General features: G+C 37.5%; 1 protein-coding gene across 1 annotated transcript in view; it reads right to left on the bottom strand.

Moving 5' to 3' along the window:
* The window catches only part of PDHX (pyruvate dehydrogenase complex component X), a 37,109-nt gene that overhangs the window by 6,755 nt on the left and 3,001 nt on the right, over nt 1-27,353 (bottom strand). The window contains exons 2-9 of the mRNA XM_036384401.2: nt 23,960-24,043; nt 19,051-19,151; nt 14,140-14,339; nt 12,773-12,871; nt 7,365-7,536; nt 5,811-5,958; nt 3,289-3,347; nt 466-624 (exon numbers count right to left, since the gene is read on the bottom strand). Coding sequence (XP_036240294.1) covers nt 466-624; nt 3,289-3,347; nt 5,811-5,958; nt 7,365-7,536; nt 12,773-12,871; nt 14,140-14,339; nt 19,051-19,151; nt 23,960-24,043 — 1,022 coding nt within the window. The remainder of the gene's footprint in view (nt 1-465; nt 625-3,288; nt 3,348-5,810; nt 5,959-7,364; nt 7,537-12,772; nt 12,872-14,139; nt 14,340-19,050; nt 19,152-23,959; nt 24,044-27,353) is intronic.

Here is a 27,353-nt window from a genome sequence, read left to right as displayed (position 1 = left end):
GTTACAGCCTTAATTGAACTGCATATTGAAAAAAATGCAGACAGAAATATGTTCCATAATATAACTGCAAAGAGAGAAAAAGCAGACAAGAAATTTTCTGGGAAAGGGAAAAAACACAAAAAACCCAAAATCTCAAACCCCAAGACTGGAAATACTAATGAAACTAGCACTAAGTAGCATTCTCTTGAGGATTAAAGAATTTCAATTATATTAAATTGCAAAAGTCTGCACAGGTTTATTTTTCAAGCAGTCTAGCCACCATTCAACTAAATAACACGATATTATTGTTGATGAAAAATGGAGTTGCAAAATTAATAAGAATTTTGAAGTGTAAGTAATGCTGAAACCGCTTTAGTTCCACTGCCTTTGTTATTACTGATGTGTATCTGGGTCACGCTACATTTTCTGCTACAGAAAACCATACAGCTGCTCCATTCCTCAGCCTGCTGCACATTTCAGACCCACCTTTGCAGAGGCAGCAATTTCCTTTATTCCCTTGGCAGCAACATCTTTTATGATCGGTGTAATGAGCCCTCTGTCCGTTGCCACGGCAATGGAGATGTCAATGGACTGCAGCCGCCTGCAGGCTTCCCCATCCCACGTTACATTCACATCTGGCATTTGCTACAACACAGACAATAAAAAAAAGACAGCTGTTAGAAGAATAACAGTGCAATCAGTTATTAAGAAAAAGGAAATTCCTTTAAGACACATAGCTACCTACAGGCATCCACCAAGTGAATTAGCTTGCTGATTTTATTAATTTTTACTTCATCAAAAAGAAGGAAATGTATGCACCAGAAATTAAAAATGGCAGGACAGACAGAAGTTTGTTTGGTGTTGCTAGGAAAAAAACCCCACATTACTTCAAATGTAATGTAAATTTATTCACTGATACCACCTTATGATGGTCAGCATGTAAAGCCTCAAAGCAGTGCAACTTCTCCCACAAAATAAATCACAGGATGTTGGACCTTAAAGCATGGAAATGGACATCCTACTATACCCACATGTTGTTTTTCACTGATGTCTCAAGCATGATTCCCAACAAATAAAATATGTTGCAGGTACACTCACTGTTATTCAGATGTTCTCCCAAAACGCACCAGATTTTTTTTTTTTGTGGGTGGACTAAGTTAAAATTGAGATATTCACTGATAATTTCATTTAGATTTTTGAGTTTAATGAAATGAAGAGGGTATTCCAGAAAAATTATGGGAGGGACACAATATCAAAAGTGACTGTCTATCTAAAGTAACTGCACTCCTAGGAAGAAGTGGTATGACAGTACTCTGTGTTCCTATTCCTCAACACCAGCATGTATAGTGGGAAAAAAAAAAGAAGGAAAGAGAGAAAAGAAGAAAAAAGTATGTAGTATTCTTCTTTGCAAGCTAAATAAACTTCTAGAAGTCCTACAGTTTACACAGTTTTAAGATGCTCTCAAGCAGGTGCTGTGCAACTCAAACTCTTTATATAAAGGTATTCAAAAGAGATGGTAGAGACAGAATTTGTCACTTCAACAATGAAAGATTTCTTTTTAAAGGACAGCTGCTATAGGAGGTGTTGCTACAAAGCCCAGCCACTTGAGGATATCAGCCTGGAAGTTTTACTTCCTTCCTGCACCCTTCTCCCTCCTTGTACCAGAAAGAATGGTTCTACTGGGCTGTCACCTGCTGAGCCCACTGGCACATTCACAAAATCTTGGCTGTCAAATGTCAAGACCAAGCTGAAACACAGAAGCCATAACTGGAGTTGTGATATCCTAAGTGAAGGAGAAATTTCACATGTTCAGGAACCAATACAAGCAGTATCTTGAGGTGTGTCAAACTGTCAAACCAGCTGCAGTCAGCTCATTAGAGCTAGAACACATTTTTCATTGTTCAGAAATAAAATAGCAACAAAATACTCCCTGAAGAGCACTCAGAAAAGTCAATGAAACTGCCTTGAATTGAAACTTGAAGATGTACTCACACCACCCAGTTTCAGGGAAGAGAGGTACAGGTGGAAGTGGGTTTTCTTTTTTTAAAGCAGTTGCCCATATCTTTCCCTAAAATGCTGACACAAAGTAGATGAGATGTGAGCTTGATCATGAACTTGTTTCCTGATATACTGAGTTAAATCTGTTGGGTCTTGTTTAATGTATTATTTTAATAGTCAAACAAATGCTAGCATAGATTTCTAACAAAGCAATAGGATAGAATAATTTTATTGATTACTTCCATATCAACACAATATTATCAGCTCAAAAGCTAAGAGCCCCCTCAGAAGACAAAACACAAAACCTCTTGCTCTCTGTCTCCTGTTCCTTTTACCTGCTCTCTGGTGCAGAGATAAGTAATCCAACACTCACAGCAGTTCATGGTAAACTTTGAGTGTCACTATTCTCCTCACAAAAGGTTTCATTAGACCACTAAAAAAAACTTCTCGTTACATACACATCTAACAAAAGCACAGCACACATATTTAGCCCCTCCTTTTGGTTTTGGTATTAACTTGCAGAGTTTTTTTTTCCAGTCTAAATAAGGCCTCAAATTTCTCTCAGGCACTTGCTTATGAAACTGTGTAGAATCCTGTCTATTTTCTGTCCAAATTACACATTAAGCTATACCTCTTCAAATTATACATTAATATTTAGTACATGTTCAGCTAGAAATCTGTTACATCTTTTCCAGTCCGGTGTTCTATCAATTCCATACATCCACAGGAATACTCCCCCAACTTAAACATAAATTCCTCTCAACCTTTAAACACTTTGAATTATCCTCACAAATGAGAGAACCAGCTCTCACATCCTTTCCAATGTTTTTATATTATTGTGAGGTAATCCAGGCCATGAGAATTCCTAGCAATGAGCAGAGCGGTTGCCAGAAGAATTTTTATTTCAAAGCAGGTATCACTCAATGTGCCGTCAGAATACACCTGAGGTAATAACAAGGTTTGTGTAAGACTTAGATAAAGACTTGCTTATAACTAAAAGAGATAAGATCTAATCATTAAATTAATGATCTTGGCAATGGCTTTAGTCTGCTGACTAAGCAACTACTGTGATTTGCAGATGTTAACTGCAGTAAGTGGATCTTCACTAAGAAGTTCTCATTTTTATAGTTCACAGCGTAGACAGTGAAGAGAATTTTACCTGGAAACCTAAAAAACCCTGACAATAAGTAATACAGAATTACCAGCTTTACTGTGATCCCACTCATATCTCCACATGCTCACAAAATACTATTCTCGTCTCCTTGGCAGTTTACTACTAAAATATATTTTTAAAGTTAATTATTTGCTTACCTTCAGAGTAACTGCTGTTGCCTTGATAATAAAATCATTTACAGATACTTTAATGTCATCTGCAAAGGAAAACAGAAAAATTTTAAAAAAGGATAACAATCATTGTTCGTAAGATTTGCTTTATCAGCATTTGTGTGATGACAAGATTCTAGTGATTCACCAGGTTTATTTCTTTGAAGCATTAACAGAAAGTCACTTATCTTCAAAATCCAACAATAAAAGAGGGAAAACTTTTCCCCCCCCTTGGGACAAAAGGCATATCCATCAAGAAAAATCTCATGCAAAGACACTCAGAGTTTCAGGAGACTAAAACTGGTAACTAAAATCAGGAGTGGCATCAGAAGCAGGGATAATAGATACAAAGCAGATTAGGCCATAAAATTACTCTGAAATGCATGACATTTACACAATATTAAACTCATCATTCTCACAATACAAAAAAACTACATTACCCTTCCACCACCATCACCACTGTCAGCAAAACTGATCAAGTAGCAAAACCGCCCAATTTTCAAATCCGGTTTATGGCGTATTGTTGCAGTGTGATGCCATTTCCTGTTTCACCTATCCCAACCCCTCAGGTGTGCCAGCCTTTCCTTTCCCCTTTGCCCTCCTGCTAAGAGCTGTCCATCAATCTTAACATTCCAGCAAGGGCGTTGTGTGGTTGGCAGAAGTTCAAAAGATGCCCTCAGGTCCAGGCTCATTGGCCTGTCCAAGTGTCTGTATCCCTTGAGCCTTCCCCTCCTCACACCTGGTTGGCCCTCACCTGTCCCTTCCCCTCCCCTGTCCCCAGGGCTTAAAAGGACACAAGACCATGCGGTCAAGATTCTACTGGGAGCTGTTTCAGAAGTCTACCATCCTGCAATAAAACTCTGGATTAAGACTCTACGATGGAATCCTCTCCTTTCTCTTCAGTGTCACCTGAACCTTTTCCACCAGAGGTAAACGGAGTTCCTACTATGCCTGGATTTGTTCTGAGTGCCCAGCTGCAGCATCCAGCCGGCCAAAGGTATCTCTGGGGTGAAACGCCACAGCTGCCGCCTTTGGCCCAGCAGCAAGGGCCAGACGAGGCCAGGCACTCCCACCCGGAAATATTGGGATTATTATTCAGTAGCACATAACATACACATCTTTCGAAATATTTTTGCAGGGGAAAATAATTTGTAGATAATTATATCAAGTGAAACATTCTTAAGTCATCACAAATTTAGAGGAGTGAACCAAGTATTCGCTTACCATATAACTGTCCTGCAACATTTGCCATGATTAGTAATCTATGTATAAGAAGAGAGACAGCATTCCAACGGAACATAATGGAACTTTCAATTCTATGCTGCACTGGCAGAATTTCACATCAGACAAACCTGTACCTTCATCATCAAATATACACTGGTTTCTGTTTACATACTACATTCCTAATCCCTGGCAAAAAAGTCACTGTCCAGTGTAGTAGAGCAGCGATACAGTTAAATCATCCACATCTGGTAATATTTTACCCTGCATCACTTAAGTTTATAATAGTAAAAAACTCCACAATTTCCATCAGAGGAAACATAAAAATCTACCAGGACAAGCTCTGTAATTCAATTTCATGCAAAGACATATGGCTTTTCCACCTCTGCATTTAAAGGAAATACTCATTAAGAATCAACAACAGCAGGAGAGGTGTGAAAAATATCAAGTGAGTATTCCTAACTAAGATCCTTTTTTGGTTCATTCCTTATGAACTGCTGCTGTTTAAAGAAAATATCAGCATTAGAAAATGTCTTTGACATTCAATTGTGAATAAGATACCATTAGGAAAAATAACAGGTAGAAAAAATGACCTCGGTACTGTGCATTAAAAATTAGTCACTCAAAACTCCAGTAGAAGGACAAGCAGCTCCCTATGATCATGTAGGAAACCTGAATATACCTGTCAAATTTAATTTTAGACCCCACAAACAGATAAACAAGCATGGGCTAGTCACTAGTACAGAACAGTCGGCCTCAGTTTCTCAATCAGTAGAGCAATAAAAATGTAAATTAAAATATTCTGCTGCATTATTCTGAATGCAGAGCTCACATGGCTTAGTAAAGCTACCATTTGAACCTATAAGCTTTCAAGCCATGACAGCAACTGTGAAGCTTCAGATCAACATTTTAAGTGTCTTAGACCTAAAATTATTTTACCCAAGTCAAAAACTTAGCACCAGTCTAGGAGGTGCATGTCTCCATCACCAAACAGAGCATCACTAGTGCTTATGCAGTCTGGTTATTGTGGAAAATAGGACTTCAGAGTGATGTGTGAGTTGGCAAAGTAACACCTCTGTCTTCCTGTATCCTGACAAGTTGTCCAATTCAATAACTAACAGGAACTACAGCTTGAGTCCAACATACTGAAAAAAAATCTATTTGAATGCATAGTCGTCTACCTAGACAAAACCTACACCTCCTGGGGTAGCTTATGTGAACAGGAAAAATTAAACTATAGTATAACCACATTAGTATTACCACATGTTAAAGTAAATCAGACCACTTACCTTTGGCCAATTCTTTTCTTAATTTCAAAACAGCATCAATGGCACAGTCAGCAGCAGCATATGCATGAGGTATGGTGGTTTTAGATTCTGTTAATCTCTTAGCAATAACTCTTCGGATGTTGCTAGCTGGGATTTCTGTGAATGTGCCCTGAAAGAAATCATATGCTGCATATTAAACATCAGGACAGCTAACAGTTCCCCTTTGCTGAAAGTACTCCAGCATTTACACATGACCATCAGTGACTCCTGCCCATGTCAACTATCCCCTAGGTATCCAAAAGTGATACATTCCAACTACTGAAATTAACATGACAAAGACCATTGAGTGTTCTAGTCTGTTTCTATTAACTAAGATCAACACAACAGGTTTTACATAACAATTACATTTTACTGTACAGAATTAACCTTGCTTTAAAAAAATAATCCAAATATTAAGGCATTTATTTTCAGCCAGAGTATACAAGCACTGTTCCATCTTCCAGTTTTGGCATATTGCTCAGATTATGCTTTGCTCCATTTAAATTATAAAAGAACACTTCCTCAGTAAACTACTGCTTTTTCAATTCCCTTAAGACAGGCTTTACAGCATCTTTTCAGTTATTCTTCTCTCTCCTTCCAGATATATCCAATAATGTTTTAATTCCCAAGTTCTTCCTAGAAGCAGGTCAACTTGCAAGAAATCTCTTAAAATATTAGTGACTACAGAAAGCAAGAAGATAAACGATTTTGTAAAACATTATTCTGTAATCTTTAGCACATATCTCTTGAACTTATAAGGATTCATAGAATCCTTAGTACATATTCAATACTACTCAACATACAATAAATTACAATGTGTATGTTCCGGTGCAATCATAGAAATGTTTTATTCTGTAATGGATATAAGTCTGAGCTTTTGAGTTATTTGGCTCTTTGTACAGCGCAAAAAAAAGGGCAGCATTTTCTGAATATTATGAATTGTAGTTACATTGTAAACTTCAGACTAAAAAGATACATCAAATTTAGTTCTGGAGACAGAAAATGTTTTTCATAAAAGCTTTTCAATTTCCACTGATGTCTATTTCATCAAGGGCATTTATTCTTTAAAAAAATATTTTCTGGTATTTCTAACATTTCAATTTAACTCAGAAACTTAAGTAAGTCCTAGAGTTTGCACAATTACTCTCCAAGGCAACCACCAAGACGACTTTTCCTTCCTCACCTCTTGACAACTCATTAATGGACACTTATATCTTGCAGGAAAGCCAACAAATTAAGTACAGTAAAAATAAATCATCATTCTAGTTTCTCCAAGGCCTGCAATATAAATTTTCCCATCACTTCAATTTGCAAGCTTCACAAAATAGTATGCAGACCATCATTTCAAGGATTTCACAGTTTTAATTACATTTCCTTAGAATCACTGAAACATACTAAAAACTGCACATCCCTGAGCTTGGCATCTGGCTGGCCTTAGTTTCCTTCCTGTCTCTAGATCTAGAGATCTCAGGGCTACTGAAGCAGCTTTTGCACTATTCAGCTGTAGCAATGCTGAAATCTTAGCAGAAGTGTTACCAGTGCAGCAGGTTGTCCTGGTGTGGAAACTGGTGGAATTGCTGGCCTTGGATAAGAAGACACAGCTGTTGCTTGTGAAGGAGAAGGCACTGCAGCAGGAGCTGGAGAAACCACAGGTTTCAATTCACTGGGTTTACCCTTCTGCTTCTCTTGCAGAAGTTTGAGAGCATCCCTGGTGATTAAACACAGTGAAATACTGACAACAAAGAAACTACTTAACAATTACTTAAGTATTTCTATTCCATCACTTATTCTATTTAATTAGCCACTTCTGTACATTTAAATTCCTGCTGTCAAACCAAACATTAAGAAGGTGATTATTATTAAATGATATTAATTTTGTGTTGCCTTTGTGGTATCTTTTTAGTAAATTCTCATTAATTTCTATGAATAAAAGGGCCTGAATATGCAGTAACAGAAAACATTTGTGTTAGAGAAGCATAACAATCATCATCACTAACTGTAAGCATGCAAAGTGATTTCTGAATTGCACTAACAATTCTTCTGAATGAAAGAATCCATTTATTCAGGCTACAAAGTCTAAAGTAAAAGCTGTTTCATCTGTTGTATTTGCAATAATATTAATTTAATGTAATTACTTAGTGCTAAGAGAAAATTGAGTAATACATTTATCACTCATTTCTCTGCACCTTTCTGGCAAATTTGCAGAGGGAGGCACAGATGTTATACAGGCCCATACTTCCTAGCACCACACTGGAGAACCAAAGCCAAAGCGTTCTGCAAGGATTTTTTACTGATACAGCTACCAAGACAAAATTTTCCTGTTGTGGGCACAGTATGAGAGAAAGGAGAGATTCCTATCTCCAAGCCATGACGCTGTGTCTTGCTCCAGGTGCACTGCATTCATAAAGCAACAAACTAAAAACCAGCACCTATGAGGCTGAACAGCAATAACTGCATTTCCACCACCCCTGCCAATTGTAGATCTCCTCTCTTTAATCTCCAGATCTGCTAACAGAAGCCTGTATAATATACCCTAGACAAATCTCTATCATTTCACAGAATCACAGAATTTCTAGGTTGGAAGAGACCTTTAAGGTCATCGAGTCCAACGCATGTTCTAACACCTCAACTAGATCATGGCACCAAGTGCCACATCCAGTCTTTTTTTAAACACATTGAGGGATGGTGACTCCACCACCTCCCTGGGTAGATGATTCCAGTATTTGACCACTTTTTATGTGAAAAACTTCCTCCTTAATTCTAGCCTGTATCTCCCTTGGTGCATTTTGAGACTGTGTCCTCTTGTTCTGTCTGTTGTTGCCCTGAGAAAGAGACCGACCCCCAGCTCAGCACAGTCACCCTTCAGGAAGCTGAAGAGAGTGATGAGGTCACCTCTGAGTCTCCTTTTCTCCAGGCTGAACAACCCCAGCTCCCTCAGTCATTCTTCATGGGGCTTGTGTTCCAAGCCCCTCTCCAGCCTCGTTGCTCTCCTTTGGACACGCTCAAGCATCTCAACGTCCCTCCTAAAGTGAGGGGCCCAGTTATGGACGCAATACTCAAGGTGTGACCTCACCAGTGCCCAGTACAGGGGAAGAATGACCTCCCTGCTCCTGCTGGCCACACTATTTCACCAAGACACAGCATGTACACAAAAGTTCAATTGCACAAATTGGCAGAGGAAATTAAAATAAATTAAAAATCAGACTCCTTACAACATTTCCAAGGTTTTGAAACACAAGCCATAAATACTAAACAAAGCTATCTAATTTCAGTACTGCTTGAGAGACTATTCTTGAGTGACAGCCAAGAGTTTGTTATTAAGAAAGAACAAAATCTCAGAACATTATGCATTCTTCATTCCTCCTAAAAAGTAGCACTCCAGAAACAAGAATTAAAAATTGACAACCTCTGCCGAATGCCTCTTACCATTGCTGACTTGCTTCAATTTATTCTTACCTTCAACACATACTTCAACAAACAATATTGAAAACAAAAAAAGCAAATGAGCTCAAGATAAATTTTTTCCTAATTAAAAGTTGTTACTTGTTTTCCCAAATTAATATGCTGGCCAAGATTTGTTTTCAAATTAAGTGTTTATTATTTGACACAACTACTGTATCAGGGAAAAATATTAGATTTGATAGAATGAAAATCATTCCTGAGCATGACAATTTGAGCCATAAAAAGTAACTGCATGACATAATACAAGCTTTTTGGTTAACATTTAGAAGCTACCAAAAATTTCTTAAGGGCTTGCACTCGGCAGTCATAGGAGAGACCATCTGGTTTTGGTGGTTTTTAGTGTGTTAATTGGAAAACATTGCCAAAATTAAGCTTATTTTTAGATTAAAAGATTCGCTCGATACTCTCTGAAACTAACTTGTACAAAAGGCACATATATAAAAATCAAAGTTCACATGTATTTGTTATACATACATATGAATAGAGATCCCTCCATCAATTCCAAATTATTTAACTGGTTAAGAAAAACAGGTACAGGAGTGTTTTGACTGTCATGGTTGCAACACTGCAAGCCTGAATATAAGCAGAGTTAGAAGAGTCATCTAAGCACATAAAATTAAACAGCTTTAAGTTAAAGTCAGGTAAATAGATATTTTATTACAACTGGAAAAGGAAGGGTTGGTCACATCTTTCCAACAACTCTATAGACTTCTATCAACATGGATCAGTAACAGAGGAAGAGAAGAGAGGCAACAAACATGAAAGAGCGGCCTACTTTGCAGAAAAGATACGAATGTTTATTAAACATTTCTTAAACAAAAATATGTCTTACCAAACTGTTATTATTAGAAATATGCAGATTCTGGCAACTTTGTTACACTTCAGTTTACCACTAATACAGAAGCATGTAGTCTTTTTACTTCATGTTACCCAAAACCCAAAGAATGGTGAAAGCAAACTGAGTATTTTGTGTTCAAAATACTTTTCTTGATACAAGTTAGGTTACCCAGACACCTAAGGATCACCGAGGATCCAACAGTGCAACAAGAGATGCCTAGATTGACACAAGCTTCCTGTGGTGCAGTTACTGTTACTAAATTGCACCCAACCCCTTTCATATATTTCAGATTCCCTTTCCACATGTTTACACCTGTTTACTCATTCATAGATTCCCTGCAAGAAGGCAAATGGTTAGAAGAGATTCAGAGCACATCAGAAACTTCCAGGTATCACAGCTACTGCACTATCATTGTAGAAGGAACTCATTCCTCCCACATAGCAGCTAACAAATTGCACACAGCAGAGATCCCAGGGTCAGTTCATACTCCATACATGCACATGAATTTCATCTCCAGAAAAACAGCACTCCATGGGTGTGCTATGCATTCTCTGCAAGCTGAAAATGCCTGAGCAGCTCAGAGATCCCAAGACACACTGACTTAACAGCTGGGAGCAACAGGGCTTCAGAAAAACACAGTTCTCAACAGCCAGCCTTTTCATGGCTGCATTTATAAATCCCTAGACCACTATGAAACAAAATTGGAAAGGGCAGTGGTGGCTGAAACAATCCATTTTAATATAGCCCTCCCAAACAGTGTCTGAGCTGATGAGTAGAAACATGGTACAATCTTAGACAGAATATTTGAGTTACTTTGTACTGGCACACCAATTTTCTAGGACATTTCTAGGACGTTTTGGAAGAAAATTATATTAAGTGAAATAAGAGGATATTACTTAGAAATAACAAAGAAAAAAAAACCCTGCCGCTCCTTAAAAAAAAAACACACACAAAACCAACAACAAAACAGGCAGGAAAAAAACAACAGTAATTCAACCTTGAACAGACACATAAGAGAAATATCAATAAATAAAAGTATCCAGATAAATAAAATAAAGTATTGGCCTACTGAGGGAGAAAGTCATAACAGAGAACACCAGTAGAGTGGAAGTTCCAACTGCTGCTGCAAGTTTTACAGTGAACTGAATTTAAAGATAGAAAGTTGAGGGAAAGAATCTTGCTTGCTTACATAACTCGCTATCTTTCTTTATTGTAGTCTGGTGAGTGCAGCAAAGGAAATATTTCCCTGAATATCTGCAGCAGCTCTCTATAAAAATCTGCAAATTTCATTTCAAACTGAATATAATAATAGTCTGTAGGCATCTGAAAGATTAACCCCATTTCAAAAGAATGGTTAAAAAGCCCCAGACATTGTTCATCTTCAGCTGACATTTCATAGTCAAATCTTTTGCATGAAAAAAAAACTGTTTTAAAAATAAATTATTTTGCTAGACAATTGTCATAACTACAGAAAAAACTTTGCTAGATCTCCATGACAACTAGGAAGTGTTAATTTGTTAGCTCAAAGTCCTAGAGGGTTTCCACCTGCCATAGCCTCATTACACACATAAATTACCATTACACTTACATAATTAAGGAAGAACTCTCTCTGATGATTTGCTGTTACATAGCATATTCTACCTATTCAATTCCTTATTACATCTCAACTCAGCCAAAGGTCATAAGGAAAAAAAAAAGCTTTGAAAAACTGTCTGCCACTCTTCTGGCTCTAGCTCCAAGTTACACTGACCTGGTCCTGGTTGTCTCTGAATGGAACTAAAATAACAGTAGCCAGCAAAGTCTGTGTAAGTGAATGATGGTACTTGTCAAAAGAAATAATTTTACTGAGAACAAAATTATTTATTTCTGCCAAAATCCTCACTTCCAATAACATACATACTCATGTGAAGAGAATGCATCATTTCAAGGCTAAATGCACCGAATCTACCACATTTTTTATACTCAACTTTCTCACTCAAAGGCTTGAGTGCCAATCATTATATTGCAATACTCAAAAGGGTATAAAAAACTACTAGTTCATAACAAACCATAGCTTGGTAAACAAACATTCTTTAAATCATAGAGAGGAAAGAAAAATGGGAGAAAAACACAATTCTGGAATTTCTTATCATTACACTTCATTGCTCTCCCCAGCCTAATAAAAATAGGAAAAAAATTAAAATTCTGACAGATTACAGAACAGAACTACAGGAAAAAAAGCAAAAGATCTGAACTCCCTGAAGAAAAGGAGTTGAAGAAAATACCAGAAAACTGGTTTTTATTTGGGCTCTGTATGCATCTTGGGAAGTAAAATTCTTGAGATCCACAGTGGTAGCTTATAGTGGTGCTTAGGAGGCAATAGGCACCATTAGGCTGAGCTGCAGGAAATGTGACAGCAGTACCACACAGCTAAGATGGGACTTAAAAAATACAAATATGTGTTCTGGTTTTTTTCTAATTAAGGCCTCCTTCAAATACTGCCTAACTCATTCTCCCTATCTTTTCAACAGATTTTTCAAATTTAACTATACCCATCCACAGCAAAAAATGGAAAAAAGACATGGCTTTTTTAATAAGCAAACTTTAATCTAATGGAGGTTAGTCTAATATCAAAAGTTGTAGGTTTACCAAATTCTCTACATACTCTTTAGTGAAGATTCCTCGAGGCCCAGTAGGTGTAACATTGCTTGGATCTAGTCCATGTGTCTCCAGAATGTTACGAGCTGCAGGACTTAAGCGAACCCTAAAGAAATGAAGGGGAAAATTTAAATTATTTAAATTGCAAGATTAACTTATTTCATTAATGCACATCACGAGAAACTACATTTCTCTCTGGTCAACTACAAAGCACAGCACACTGGTACAAAGTACCTAGTGCATCTTAATATTATTTACTTTCTGAAATGAAGAGAAAAGCCAACATCTAGAGAAAATATTTTAGAATTCTTAGATACAAAGCAACAACACACTCATAAAAGAATAAATACTTGGCTTCAAGTCTTTCCACAAAAATCCCCTATTCATTATTTCCCAAAGGAGATTATATTTGCAGCTCATTGAATTTTAAGAATGGTCCATTAAGCCCTTGCCAAAAAAAACCCATGTCATAAGTGATCATTTGGTTCCAAACATGCTGATACATCTCTAACAGTTGCAGTGAAACAGCACTTCTGTTCTTTGGTACTAAAATGAAAGACATAATCCTTTCAAGGATCCTTTTGTGGATCATCCTCCTGCTGCAGGTAATGCCTGGGCAATGACCTCAGCTGCCATCCACTTGCATGAGGAAAGCCTAAATGCTGGCAGCATTTAGAACACAGCAAACCAGCAGACAGAAAAGATAATGAGGTTTGGGGGGAAAAAAAATAAGCACAAATAACGAGTGATACCTCCAAACAAGATATATCCTGGGACACAAAGTGATTATGCATTATTGCTACCTGACTAACACTCTGGAGCTGACCCCTCCTCCAAGGTGTTTGCAATGCTTAGAATACCAACAGATCCAAACCAAACTAACAAAGAGCACATAAACTGACTGGTTTAAGTTTTTTGCACTCCACTGTTATGAAAATATTAGAATAATTTTTTTCTAATATCGAAAATGAAAGAGCTTGTAAGGACTTTGGAGTGTGCCATTTCTTTATTTTTTTCTCCTCAAACAAATAGAAAACAAGTCACAGGTACATCTGGCATCTGATGCATAAACACTATTGTCCATCCTGTATTAGCACAACTTCTTTCCAACTCTAAGCTTAGTATCCTTCATAATTTAATTGCAGGACAGAATATAAGTACATTTAATTCTAATAACATTATGCTGTTTGAATTGACTTACTGGGCTTATGAGCAAAGACATAGTCTAGGCCTGCAAGGTTTATCACCTCACTCATACTGAAATACTCTCAAAAAACAGCCTACATCAAGGTAAAAAGTGACAAAAAATATTTCTTGGTTCAGTTCTACTGATCTAATGAAGAGTTCCATTTCATAACAAACATAGAAACTTACTGCAATTTCCCAGGTGGATGTTGCAGTTGAGGAGGAGCTGAAACTGAAGGGGCTGCAGGAGCTGAGGCAGGTGCAGGTGGAGCCACAGAAGATGGACTTCCAGCATCAGCTGGTATTTCAACTTGCTTCCAGTCCTGGCCTTCCTCTACCAGCAGACCAATGAGTGAACCCAAGCGAACATTTTTGCTTCCTTCTTCCACCTAAATTAAGAACATTAAGTTACATATTACACTGTCTGCTCTGATATGACTAAAACCAGTAGACATCAAAGTTTCAGGCATATTAATGACAATTCATCAGTAAGATATATCCCATTTTATTGCTACTATTAATAAGATATTTCAAGACTGAAATTAATTATAATTGCTATGATAAGGAGAGGAACAATCCATTATGCCACAAATCCCATACACCTAAAGTTAGCACTCAGAAATCAAAGTAACTTTTTATACACACAGCCTTTGCAGCTCAGAACTAGAATAGAAAAAGAAAAATTATTACAATTCTGCTTAACTTTTCATCTCCTGGATTTTTGAGTCACTACTACATTTTCTTTACTCACAATAAGAAAACCTCTACATAAACCTCAATGAACCCTGGAATCTCAGATGTGGAAAGAGCTGAAATAAATAGAAGGACTTTAGGGTGCTGGGATGAGACAAACACGGGATTGTGACCAGCAGAGCAAGGGAGATGATTCTGCCCCTCTACTCCACTTCTGTGAGACCCCACCTGGAGTGCTTTTTCCAGGTCTGGGTTCCTCAACAAGACATGGACCTGTTCAGAGTGGGTCCAGAGGAGGGGCACAAAGACGACCGGAGGGCTGAAGCACCTCTCCTACAAAGACAGGCTGAGGGAGATGGGGCTGCTGAGCCTGGAGAAGAGAAGGCTTTGGAGAGACATTCGAGCAACCTTCCAGTGCTTAAGAGGGTCTTATAAAAGGGAGGGAGAGGGCCTTTTTATACAGGCAGGACAAGGGGCAATGGTTTTAGAATCAGAGAGGGCAGGTTTAGATTAGAAAGAAATGCTTTACTCAAAGGTGGAAAAGCACTGGAACAGGTTGCCTATAAGGGTGGTGGATGACCTATTCCTGGAAGCATTCAGGGCCGGGTTGGATGGGGCCCTGCACAACCTAATTTAGTGAATGGCATCCCTGGCACAAGATGATTTTTAAGGACCCTTACAAGCCAAACCATTTAATGATTCTATGTAGCCAAGAAGAGTCAAAAGAATCCTAGCTTTGCTACCAAACCAACAAAGCACAGGTGACCATGACAAGGAGAAAAAATTGGAGATAAAGCAAACAGAGAAGTAAAATTCCCTTGGGGCTTTTGCCACTGCAGCATAGTGCTTTAGTCACTAACAAATAGATACTGAAATGTTTATTTCCTCCACTGGAAAGAAAAAGAGACTGAACTTATGCTGGCTCATTCTGCAGTGGAATTTTTATACAAAGTAGTTTCCATACCAATTCTCATTTAGGTCATGAATGAGAAAATGGTAACAGATACTAATGTTAGGGAAACTTTCCTGTCTGACCATCCAGGAGCAACCCTGGCAGCCACAGTCCCACCACGTGAAGGGGGGGCCAGAGCCCCTTTACAGTGGGAGGCTCCAGTAACCCCATGGGTGCCTCATGTGGCTCCCTGCACACCCTGCCCACGCATTCAGACAGGGTTTCCTCACCAGATTGACCCTGGGTTTCCCAAAGCACAATCTCAGACACCTGGATCCCCAAAGCAATTTTAATTGTAGCCCAGCAGCACAAAACCAGCTCAAGCTGGTGCCTCTAAGGAAGGACCACAAACAAAGGAATTCCTGTGCTTTCATACCCTCAGTCTGTGCTGCCAATAGTCTGGGGTCTTCCTACTGAGTCCTTGGCTCCTGCTGTGTCCCAGTGTCCAGTCACTTGGCCAGTGCCACAGGTCCCTGTGCCCTCTGCTGTGCAAAGGGTCAGCATCAGGTCAAGGCCCCTTTTCTGGTGCTCCCACCACACCCCCACCCAGGGAAAAACCTGCAGCTGCACACCCACTACCTGCTCTAAGTCTATTCCTCAACAATTAATTACAGTTCTAAAACAATCATTCATCATCTGTTTTGTTCCAAATTGAACCATATTTTAAGAAAAAAAAAAATCAGTGCTCATTTAAGATGCAACTCTACTGCAAGAATAGTCATCATTCTGAAATTACCCTTCTAATATTTCATTCAGTTATTTAATCTTTTATTGCATTTTACACTGAATCAGATGTGATCATTAAAAGAACTATTCAGACAGAGAAGAAATATATATGCACGAGTTTCTATTCTACTGTTAGACTGCTCTTCCTAAACCATACATAGATTCTACAGTCAAGAAAAACCAAGAAGAGTTACAGAAGTTGAATTAATTTAACCTGATGAACCTCTTATCCTTAAATGCAAAACCCAAGCATTAAGCAGACAGCATGCTCATCTGACCCAAGTTTGCCATTCTGAACTCTGTCAAGATGGTTCAGAATTGTAGCTGGCATCAAAGGCACACACTTTTGTCTCATTTCTTTAGGAAGTGAGTGAAATCCAGCCAGATGATAGCTCAGAGGCACAAAACATTTTTAAATTCCCATTAACTACATCACATGTGAAACTTCTGAGTGGCCCTTGGAAGCACAATCTTTTCAGTAAGTAATCATCACCCCATCCACAAACCTGACATAGCTCATTCTATAAGCCTTACACAAACATCTACTGAACACTTAATACAGAGCAGAAATGTCCATCAGATAGTGCAGAAAGACAACCAAGGATCACACACTAGAAAAAAAAAAAGTCTGAAAATTTCTGACCTTATTGCTCTCTTATTATTTTAGTTTCTGAAACATCAGGTTTTCTCTGTACTTTTTAGGAGACTGGAACAAAAGCCTGTCCATCATGTACTCTAACTCTTAGGCCCACCATTTCTAGATTTCAAGGATTAAAAGAATCCATTAAAAATTGGGTTTGCATAATGATCTGTTCGTGTTACCCCAACAAAGCTGTCTCTCTTCCCTTATTCTGAAAGATGTTATAGTTATTTTCTACCTCCTGCTATCTCCTTCTCAGGTTCAGCTCTTGGCATTGGATTGTTACTGGATCATGTAGATATAACTAAGGCTGAATGTCACTGCTCCATGACACTGATATCATCTAGCTGCTGGAGAGTCTGGCTTTGATCTATCAAAAATGTGCCACAAGAGCAATACACAGAGAAATTTTGAAATTTGCAATGCATTTGAAATACAAGACAGGAAACAAAAAACTCCCACAGCTTCTGAAATACTAACGTTACTTGTAGCCATAATGAATTACTATTAAAGAAACTAAGCAAATTTCAGTTTAATCTCTCTAGGATTAATTCTTTAATACTTTTGACAGAGAGAATCCCCATATCTCCCCCTCACACTATCTAACAAAGCAGTGTCTGCAAATGCAGAGGCGAACTGATTATCAGAAACATTCAAAACTGAAGAGAGATTTAAAAATAGTGAAAGCATTGCCCAGCAATTATTTAAATAACTACATGGAGACTAAACACAGATTGAAAAATATGTCTGATGTGAGACTTCATCCTGGCATGGCAGAACATATCCTCTGAAACCTATTAAATGTGTTGTTCCATAGCTGAACACCAATTTAGCAACACAATTAAAAGAAGGAAAAATATTTTAAAAACTCTATATACAGTTGTGCTTAAATCCAAGTTATCCTGTAGAATTGAAGACTAATGAGTTTTTGTAAGCCCTAATAGACTTCATTTCCAGCTGAGTTCTATCTTACATCCCCTCTCCTCCCTACCCCAGCCCCCCATCTATCTCAAGACTTTCATTCTTGCAAAGGACGTTGCCTTTGCTTATACAAAAAAGGAAGATACCAAACAGAACATTGCTTTTCAAATGCTGCCACAGAGCAAACTACTCTCCCTTTTCTGTTTTTGCAAAGGATAACTGTGCAAATACATGCTGATGTAAGAAAATGCAGCTGTAACAGAGATAGGAAGTCTAATACACCAATCCAAAAAGCTTTTGTAATAGTAGCCCAAACACATGTCTGACTGAGCATAGGGTAGAATTTTCTCATGGTTCCAGGAACCAGTTTGTACCTGTTCCCATTCTGCTGTTTCCTAAGTAGCTGGACTGCAATTAATACCAGCATGCCTAATTTGTATGATTATGTGATCCACACCTCATGGGTAGATGTGCCCTAGATGAGACCTCCCTAACCAAATGACATAGTATTTACTGAAAGTACTCATCTCTCATTTTTATTCATTTTTTCCCAAATTCTTGCAATTCACCATGTTGTTTAATTATTGTGGAGGGAGAGAAGAAACAGCTGCGAGACACCACCAGCTGAGACTGCTTCAGAAAATTTCCTACTCATCCCAGTTCTTGTTCTTTCTATTAAGCTTAATCAAACTAATTTTGATAGAGGAAATTATTAACTCCAAGAACTGTTCTCTGGGTCAGCCCATGTTGTATAACATGCCACCTTGAATGACTAGCACAAGACAACCTAGCAGAGAGATGACACATCCTGGGTAAAGTACCACCCAAAATTCCAGATTCCAACTGATTGTTAACTGTTTTCCTATAACTCAGACTAAAAGGTGTCATAAGCTACAACATTTCCTGGACATAATTCACCAGGTGTAAAACATACAAAACAACAGCTTAAGTGAAAATCCATTAAATATATACAGAATCATGTACCATGTACCAGTAGTTTGGTACACAAGTGGCACAAATGGGGCAATTATTTCTCCCCAGGAATACAAGCAAGTGCATTTTTCTGAAGGCTGAGCAGAAATTCAGCTATCTAAACTAGTTTTTGAGGCAATATGCTAAACAACAGTCTGAAGTTATAACACCCTACTGAGAAATGCAGGATTCCTACCAGTATTTTAGCCAATATGCCATCATCACTTGATTCCATGGTAACCACTGCTTTGTCCGTTTCAATTTCACACAATGCATCTCCAACATTCACTGTGTCACCTGCAAAATACAACAGAACTTGAGAATACTTACCCTAAGCTTCCTTTCAGATTTGTTCAACAATGGAAGATAGATATTCACCATAGAATACAGTTATTTTGTATTCCTTAATAAATTTTATAGCTAGTAGATCCCCCATCATTACTTATCATATTGTATCTTTCCTTTCCAAATAAAATCACCAAGATTCAAGAATCACAAGCTGCTGTGACAGAACACTGACATGTTCCCAGTACTGATGTTTTCAGCAGACTTTCCAAGGGGAAGTACAATCTTTTCAATAAGTCATCATCACCCCAAAATTTCTTTTCAGAACCCCATACTCAGTAGCACTGCCATGAATAAAATACTGAGCCTTCCATACTCACTGCTAGCCACCAGTCAGAGCAAGCTATCTAAAACTGCTTAGGACAATGGTATCATAGTTCAGTAACTGGTGTCTACGCTATTAGAGAAATTCAAATAAACCTCAGGAATTTTAATGTCTTTGGGAAAGCACAGCTGCAAGCTTGCTTAATCTCCTATATAGTTCAGAAAGGTCTTTTCAAGCATTCATTCATACTTTGTGAAATAAAAATATGCACAAGTGCTAGAAATTGCTTTTGCCACATTACACAAATCCAAGATTAATTCTGAAGCATACTCTTCCTCTGTTTTTGAAGAATATCTGTATCTGCTAGCAGATGATAAAGATATTATGTGTCTGGATTATTTTAACAAATCAATACTGACTAGATGTCCAACATTAAAACTGAAATTACATTAAAAACTGTTAGGTAGTTGAATGTTTTGCCTTCCAACAAAATACAGCTTTTTTTCCTTAGAGAGACATCCAAGCCTAAAAAATGCCTACAATTTCACATAAAGTAAAATTCTCATATTTCCCCATTACCAGAAATGCTGCAACAGCATTACCTGTCTAAGCATTTAGCTGAACTATAGATATCACTCCGTTGTGCTTAAGGAGCAGAATTAAAACCTAGTGCAGGTTACCACCTACATTTAGGTAAGAGACAACACTATAAAAAACAAAAATATAAAAATATTTTAAAAATATATATAATATAAAAAACCACAACAATACAAAAAACATCTCCTGTTTCAGGACTACATGAATTAGAAAGGGAAAATGAGGTGTTGTACCTCATTTGTGTTGAATAAAAACATCAAAAGCTCAGTTACCTACATAGTTTTATAAGTCATAAATGTTCCTATTACAGAAATTGGTAGAGAAATATACTTCATCTTTTTAATGTAATAATCTAACCGCCACATTCCACTTTGCAATAACTAGAGCATGAACAGTTTATAAGAGGAAGTCAAAACTCTAGGCTCTATAAGTGTTTTAATTTCACTGGATCATTAATTCAAGTAGGCCATATATCAGATCATTAGGCAAGTACTTCTTAGTTGTTAAGAAATCAAATTGTTGGGCAAATTCTGCAATTTACAGAGCTAAGACTGGCAAGCAGAAAGGAGGTTAACTCTGTATCTCAATCTGCCATCCGACTCTAAGTGTTCTGCACCATTAAAAAGAAATCTCAGTGCTCAGAGACCAACAGCAGTACCTCCAGCAGGGTGGGCCAGCCAAGCAAATACCTTCATCATGTGTTTGTCACATGTCACACCTCAACTTGGGTACCTGAAGATGTTCCCAGAAAACTAACTTCATCTTGCACAGGGAGGGCAAGGAATCTTCAGAGGACTGGATAGACCACTTTTCCACTACCTTTTTTTAAATTTTCCTTTCATTGCTGCAGACAAAGTTACCACAAAATTGAAAGGCAATTGAATAAATGCAGTGTAAGAATTCACTTCAGTGCAGCATTCGAGTCCTGGGCCTGTTTCAGTACCCAAGTGCAATAGATAGGATCACAGTTACTTTCATTAGAGATTACAATATTTGTGATAGCTCCTAATCAATGTCCAGGTTGATGTCAATTACAAATCAGCTTCCCCAATAATTAGGATTTGAAAGAACACTTTTGCAAACCATATCTTTGCTTTTACACTTTAAACCAAGCAGTATTTGCAACAAAAGTTGCCTGAACCAAAGCTCTCTGAAATTATCTATATAATACCCTTGAAAAATTTTGTGTGGGGTTCAGGTTTTCTGTTTATTTGTTTTTGGGGTTTTTTTTTTTTGTTTCTTCATTTGTTTTTTTATTTGGTTTTAATTATTAAATTCCCATAGCTAAGCTGAATGGTTAGGATCTCTACTGAAGCAGAGTTTCCTTCCAGGAGATCCAATTGGCATCCAATAGCCTTGGTGCTCTGTTCAATTACTGACAGACAAGTATCCAAATCACAAGATACAAACAGCATTTCTTAATGTTGAGCATAAAATCAGAGTTGACTGAACACAGATACTGAAGTCCCTGGAGCTGATGTCTCAAAAGGTGGCAGAGTTACACTGCATGTGGATGCTGCCAGCACTGTTGTATCTTCTGTTTTCTGCCCACATTAACAAGAGGATTTTGGTCTCCTGGGCTGTCAGTCTACCAGCTTTCATCAACATTAAATTCATACATAATAAATACAAGTTTTTAGAAACATAGTTTTATCATTGTGAGAATGACTTTATTACCCACAGGAATCAACATGAAACTGCATTAACCATGAGAAGGAAAAGTAAAGCTATCAATTAAATTCAGCACCTTCCCTTCTGTAGTAGTGAAATTATCTGTCCATCCTGTGAAACCATGAGATGAAAACATTTGAGACTTACACAAAGAACAGAAAGACTATCAACATAGTATTATACTGACCCCTTCTGGTTATACAGTGGGAAAAACATTTCGTATGCAAGCTTGCTTCTGTCAACTGCTTAAAAATATTTATTTTCTTGGACATGAGATTGTCAAACATCCATATTAAGCATTAACACTGCTTTCACATGGCAAACGCTCTAGAGAATTAAGTAGTTAAGAGCATTCCTTACAGAGAGGTGTGTAAACATTAAATCGCTTCACTATTTTCTTCAAAATTCATCTTAATATTGTCTTTATGTTTATTCTCCAGACTGTTACAGGAAACAAAAGTATTGATAGGAATTAATTATGGTCATAGATGTGGCCAATAAGACAAAATACTCTATTTGGGTTTGGTCTTCTTTCTAAATAGAAAATCGAGCAATAAAAACACTAACATCGTTTTCTTCAAAGTCTAATATCAATTAAGACTTGGTTGTAATTTAATTAAAATAGGTGTGAAGCTTTTTTTTCTTTTATATTAGGGTGGAAGGCTAGTGGAAAGACTGAGAAAAAAAATTGTATAGCTTTTACATTGTAACACTTTTTTTATGAGGAAAGTGGACTCATTCATGCTGGGAGCAAACTGGAATCTACTTCAACTCCTACCATGCTCTCTTTGCTTTCTCTTGCAATTTTGAATGCTATAATTACTGCAAAACAGGTTACTGTTGATATTTAAATTTTACAGCTATTGACAACTAACAAATATAAAAAGGACTTTGGATCATTCTTTCCTCTCTGCATCATCTTGGACTTTATTAACTAAAGCTTCAATTTTCAAGAACACTGGTGCAATTTTTTTTATTGACATAAACTTCTGAATTGTTCCCAGTAAATTCTGCAAAATTCTTACTAAAAGTTTCACGAGCAAAAGGCCAAGTCCACTACTGGAGCAAGAAGCTGTCTTCCAGCCACCTCTCAAAATGTATTCGAAATGCAGGAAAGCAAAGCTCTGCAGTAACACAACAATGGGAGCTGTATCAACACTTCCAAGGATAAGCCAAAGGAAAAGGTTTATCTAGGCACAATAGTCAAAACACGTTTAGCTATCCAAATTGTGTCTGTCAAAGATAATAAGCTTTAACATATTTTCTTTTCTCCAGATGTATTCATCTTTTCAGGAAATCTAAAAATGCCTGTGAACAAAATACATTCCTACTGCTATCCAAAAGCCTACAATGCACAATGAACAATACCTATCTGGAATCCAAATCTACACTCAAAATTCAGGTTTAATATTAAATTGAAGAAGGGACAGGACAGGAGTAAACAGGACAAAGGTCTCCTGACAGAACAGGAACAGCTGATTCTTCTACAGATCATTTTTCATTTACATACAACCTACATGAAGGCAAAACTTGACTTTTATCCAGACTTTTTATCCAGTTGTTCCAAAATATTTTAGCAGAAGCACATAGTTGTCAGAGCACAGAGTTCAGGCTTTTTTTGGATGAGGAGTTTGGTTTTCAGTTTGGGTTCTTTTAGGAAAAAATTTCCCCATTTGGTATTAGGGTTATGAAAGGAATTTAATTTTTTCTCAGTTTCAACTGTAGACTATAATTAAGATATTAGAAAAGATATTCCAAAAATAGCATATCTTTCATGGTATTCCATAACACAGCAGAATAATGAAAGAGACCCTCCCCAAAGTCAATGGTTCTCAGACTTCCAAAGCTACTGAGCAGCATGACAAAACTGGGAATTAAAAACAGCACACACACTCAAACCCTGGAGGAGCCTAATGGAAATTTTTCAAAAATATGACCAATGCAACCTTTTGGAAGACAATGAAGCAAAAAAAACATTTCAAGAATGAACAATTTCAAAGCAGGTATAGTTCATGATGACAGCATCCCCACACCAAATACTTTGCTTCAAAATACTGATTTATACTATTGATCACTATACTGATCTATAACCAGGAAGAATTATCTTATTTTATTTTTATTTCTCTTATTTTTGTCTTCTTTATTAAGAATTATCTTGTTTTTACAGAGTAGATTTACATTGCTGAAAAATTACAAAGAAATGTGACCACAGAAAATGCTATCTTACCTTCCTTTTTTAACCATTTCACGATGTTTCCTTCTTCCATTGTTGGAGAAAGTGCAGGCATAAGAACTTTAATACCAGGTGTACCTGCAAAACAAGCATGTGGTTATCTCAACTGAGAACTTTTTCAGTATAATTCTTTCCTCAGTTAACTGCTTAACACAAAAGAAATTAAAAGCGCATGTATCTGAAAGGTAATTGAACAAAGGATTCACTATCATGCTCTTTGTAAGCTTACATACAAGCAAGTCCACCAAAGAGCTCAAAGAAAAAAAGGCACATTACAAGAGAAAGGGAAATTCACAAACCCTGAATTCCTAGACCTGAAGTTTTGTTGATCATATCAAAATACATCCTCGTTCTCCTGTCATGCTTCTCCTCCTTGACTCAGGCTGTGGAATTTTTTCCAGATTAAAGCATATCTTTTAAATTAATAAAGCCTTTGTGATCCTAGCATTGCAGATGCTGATGACACTTTCACTTTATCTTTCACTGATAAAGTTTGGTAATGTTTATTTATCCTTTTTACTATAAAATTATATCTACTTTGCAAAACTTGCTTGATTTTAAGTTTCAGTGATTTTGTCTTGGCTCAGTAAACCCATATGCAGCAGCACTGTGCAACAGCAATTGTGTGCCATGTTAGTGGGATTCTTCTGACGGCAGAGCTCAGGATACAGCACAGAGCTTGGCTTCACAGCAAATTACACCTCTTGTCACCTGATCCTCTACACCAAAGAGGACATTAATATGAGAGATACTACCTTTCTGAACTTTTAAATATACTTATGAGGCCAAAAAGAAGAATCTTTCTAGATCCGTTTTGTAAAAGCAGCTTTCCACTACCTGACTTTTGAAGCTTTCTTGAACTACTATGTCTGAATTTGTGTTCAGTTACAGAACAGAAATAGACACATAGAAGGTACATTGTATACAATGGCAAGGCTTATTTCTGCTTCATATTCCCTTTTCTCTAATACCCAGCATTAAGGATTGTTATCATTCTATAGGAAACAACACCACATTTCTCCTAGTTGCTGTATTGCTTGGAGTAGTTAGAAACAGCTAAAAAAAAAAAAAAAAACCAAACTTAGAAATTAAAAATTTTTCAGGTTTTTCCTTATCATCTGCTTTTCAGCTCAAAATTCTTCTAAGTTGTTTTTTTTTTTCCTTGCCCCTTTATTTTCCAAAAGCTGTGCTAAGGCACGTGGAGAACAGGGAGGTGATTCAGGACAGCCAGAACAGCTTCACCAAGGGCAAGTCCTGCCTGACCAAACTAGTGGCTTCATAGGATAGAATGACTCCACCAGTGCACAGAGAAGGTCTATGGATGTCACCTCTCTGGACCTACAGCATTGTTCTCTGTAAATTGATGAAATAGGGATTTGATGGGTGGACTGTTTCATGGGTGAGGAATGGGTTGGATCCACAGGGTAGTGGTCATCATCTCAATGCCCCCACAGACACTGGTGACAAATCTGTTAAAGGTACTTGCACATGAAAAATTGTGATGTGGCAGGTTGTGGCTCACAGCCCAGAAGGCAAATATAGCCTGGGATACAAAAATCAGTGTGGCCAGCAGGTCAAGGGCAGTGATTCTGCCTGTCTACTCTGCTCTGGTGAGATCCCACCTGGGGAAATGCATCCAGCTCCTGAATACTCAGCACAGGAAAGGCATGGATCTGTTGGAGGGGGTCCAGGGGACATGCACAAAAATGATGAGGGAGGAAGCTCCTCTTACATGAAGAAACATCAAGAAAGTCAAGGTTGTTCAGTCTGGAGAAGAGAAGGTTCCAGGGAGACCTTACTACAGTCTTTCAATAATAACTAAAGGGGCTTTTAAGAGAGACAGAGACAGATTTTTTAATTGGGCCTGCAGCAATGGAACAAGGGGTAGTGGTTTGAATTTTAGACTGGCTGTAAGGAAGATTTTTTCAATGACAGAGGTGAAACATAGAAACAGGCTGCCCAGAGTGGTGGTGGATGCCCCCATCACTGGTAGGTTGGATGGGGATCTGAGTAATATGGTCTATTCGAAGATGTCCCTGCTCATTGCAGGGGAGATGGACTAGATGACCTTTAAAGGTCTCTTCCAATCCAAACCACTCCAAAATTTTTTTTAAATGTGATGGAAACATTGTAGCAAACCTCTAATGACCTAAGCAGCCATCAATGATCCTTACATTTCAAAATGCACCAAGAGCAGAATGCTAGTTATTCCCTAAAGTCCCCAAGACAGCAACACAATCAGGATAATGCTACCAAAACCACTTGAGTTTTGCGGAAATGAGCTCAATTGCATGGCTGATGCTCCCAGAAGACTGCATAAGCTGATGCACATTTTTTTTTTCTCAGTCTTTCCATGGTAGTTTCAGTTAATATTACTCATGACTGTCATGTTTAGAAATGTATCCAGACAATGTTCCTTGTAACACTCACAATTTCCATCTGAATTACCTCCATGCACTTTCTTTAAAAAATTTTCTGCAACTTCTCATCTAGGACTAATAAACAGAAAAATGAACTATGTTCTGTATGTGAATGCTTATCTGTGTTCATTTACCAAATAAAGTTTTGTAGTATTTGAAGTATGACTGACAAATTAAAGTATGAGTTAACAATTGTCTTGTACTATACATATTTACCCTAAAATAATATTTCTCAATAACAGTAAGTAGAAAACATTATACATTATATGATACATTATAGGATGCAAAGAGGTGTTTTCTGTTTCATTAGTCAAACTTGACAAGTCTGACTTTGACAATCAAAACATTATTTTGAAGTCATATCCCACAAATATCTAGGTTTATTGAGAACTAGTGGACAGACCTCATTTTAAAAAGTGAAAATAATCCACATTTTTAATGAGGAAAAATTAATTTTTAAATACAGTGGTTTACATTTCTCTTCCATGAAGAGCTACTTGATCCATTTCCCAGAATATGCTTTGTACTTTGGCACAAATACAAAAACTGAGCAACAAATTTGTGCCACTGTAACATTTTCCCTTCGATGTTATGAGCAACTACCACAAAACATACAATCCATTCTGGTTAGGAGAGGAATTCCAGCAACAAGTAGCTAGGAAATGGACAAATAAATAAAGCTGGATACAAAGTAGAAGACAGGACCTTGTGCGCCCATTTAATGCTTATGTCCAGAGACTCATGCTCAGAGAAGTTCAGTGCTGTTGCAATTAAGAGCTGTTTTAGTTACTTTTGAGTTAATGACCATACACAAACCAGGCTTCAATATGCCTCCTCAAAGAAAAGCAACCTTACAATGTCGAATTACCTTCACCAAATATTATTTGCCTTCATTAAATTAAAAAAGGGGATAGTGAAAGGAATCACTGCATTTCCATAAGTTAGTTGCACTGTAGAGGCAGCCCTTA

This window comes from Molothrus ater, chromosome 6 (genome assembly GCF_012460135.2).
Source record: "Molothrus ater isolate BHLD 08-10-18 breed brown headed cowbird chromosome 6, BPBGC_Mater_1.1, whole genome shotgun sequence".
Lineage (NCBI taxonomy): Eukaryota > Metazoa > Chordata > Aves > Passeriformes > Icteridae > Molothrus > Molothrus ater.
Note: the sequence above shows the minus strand (reverse complement) of the source record. Positions and strands in the feature narration are given on the sequence as shown.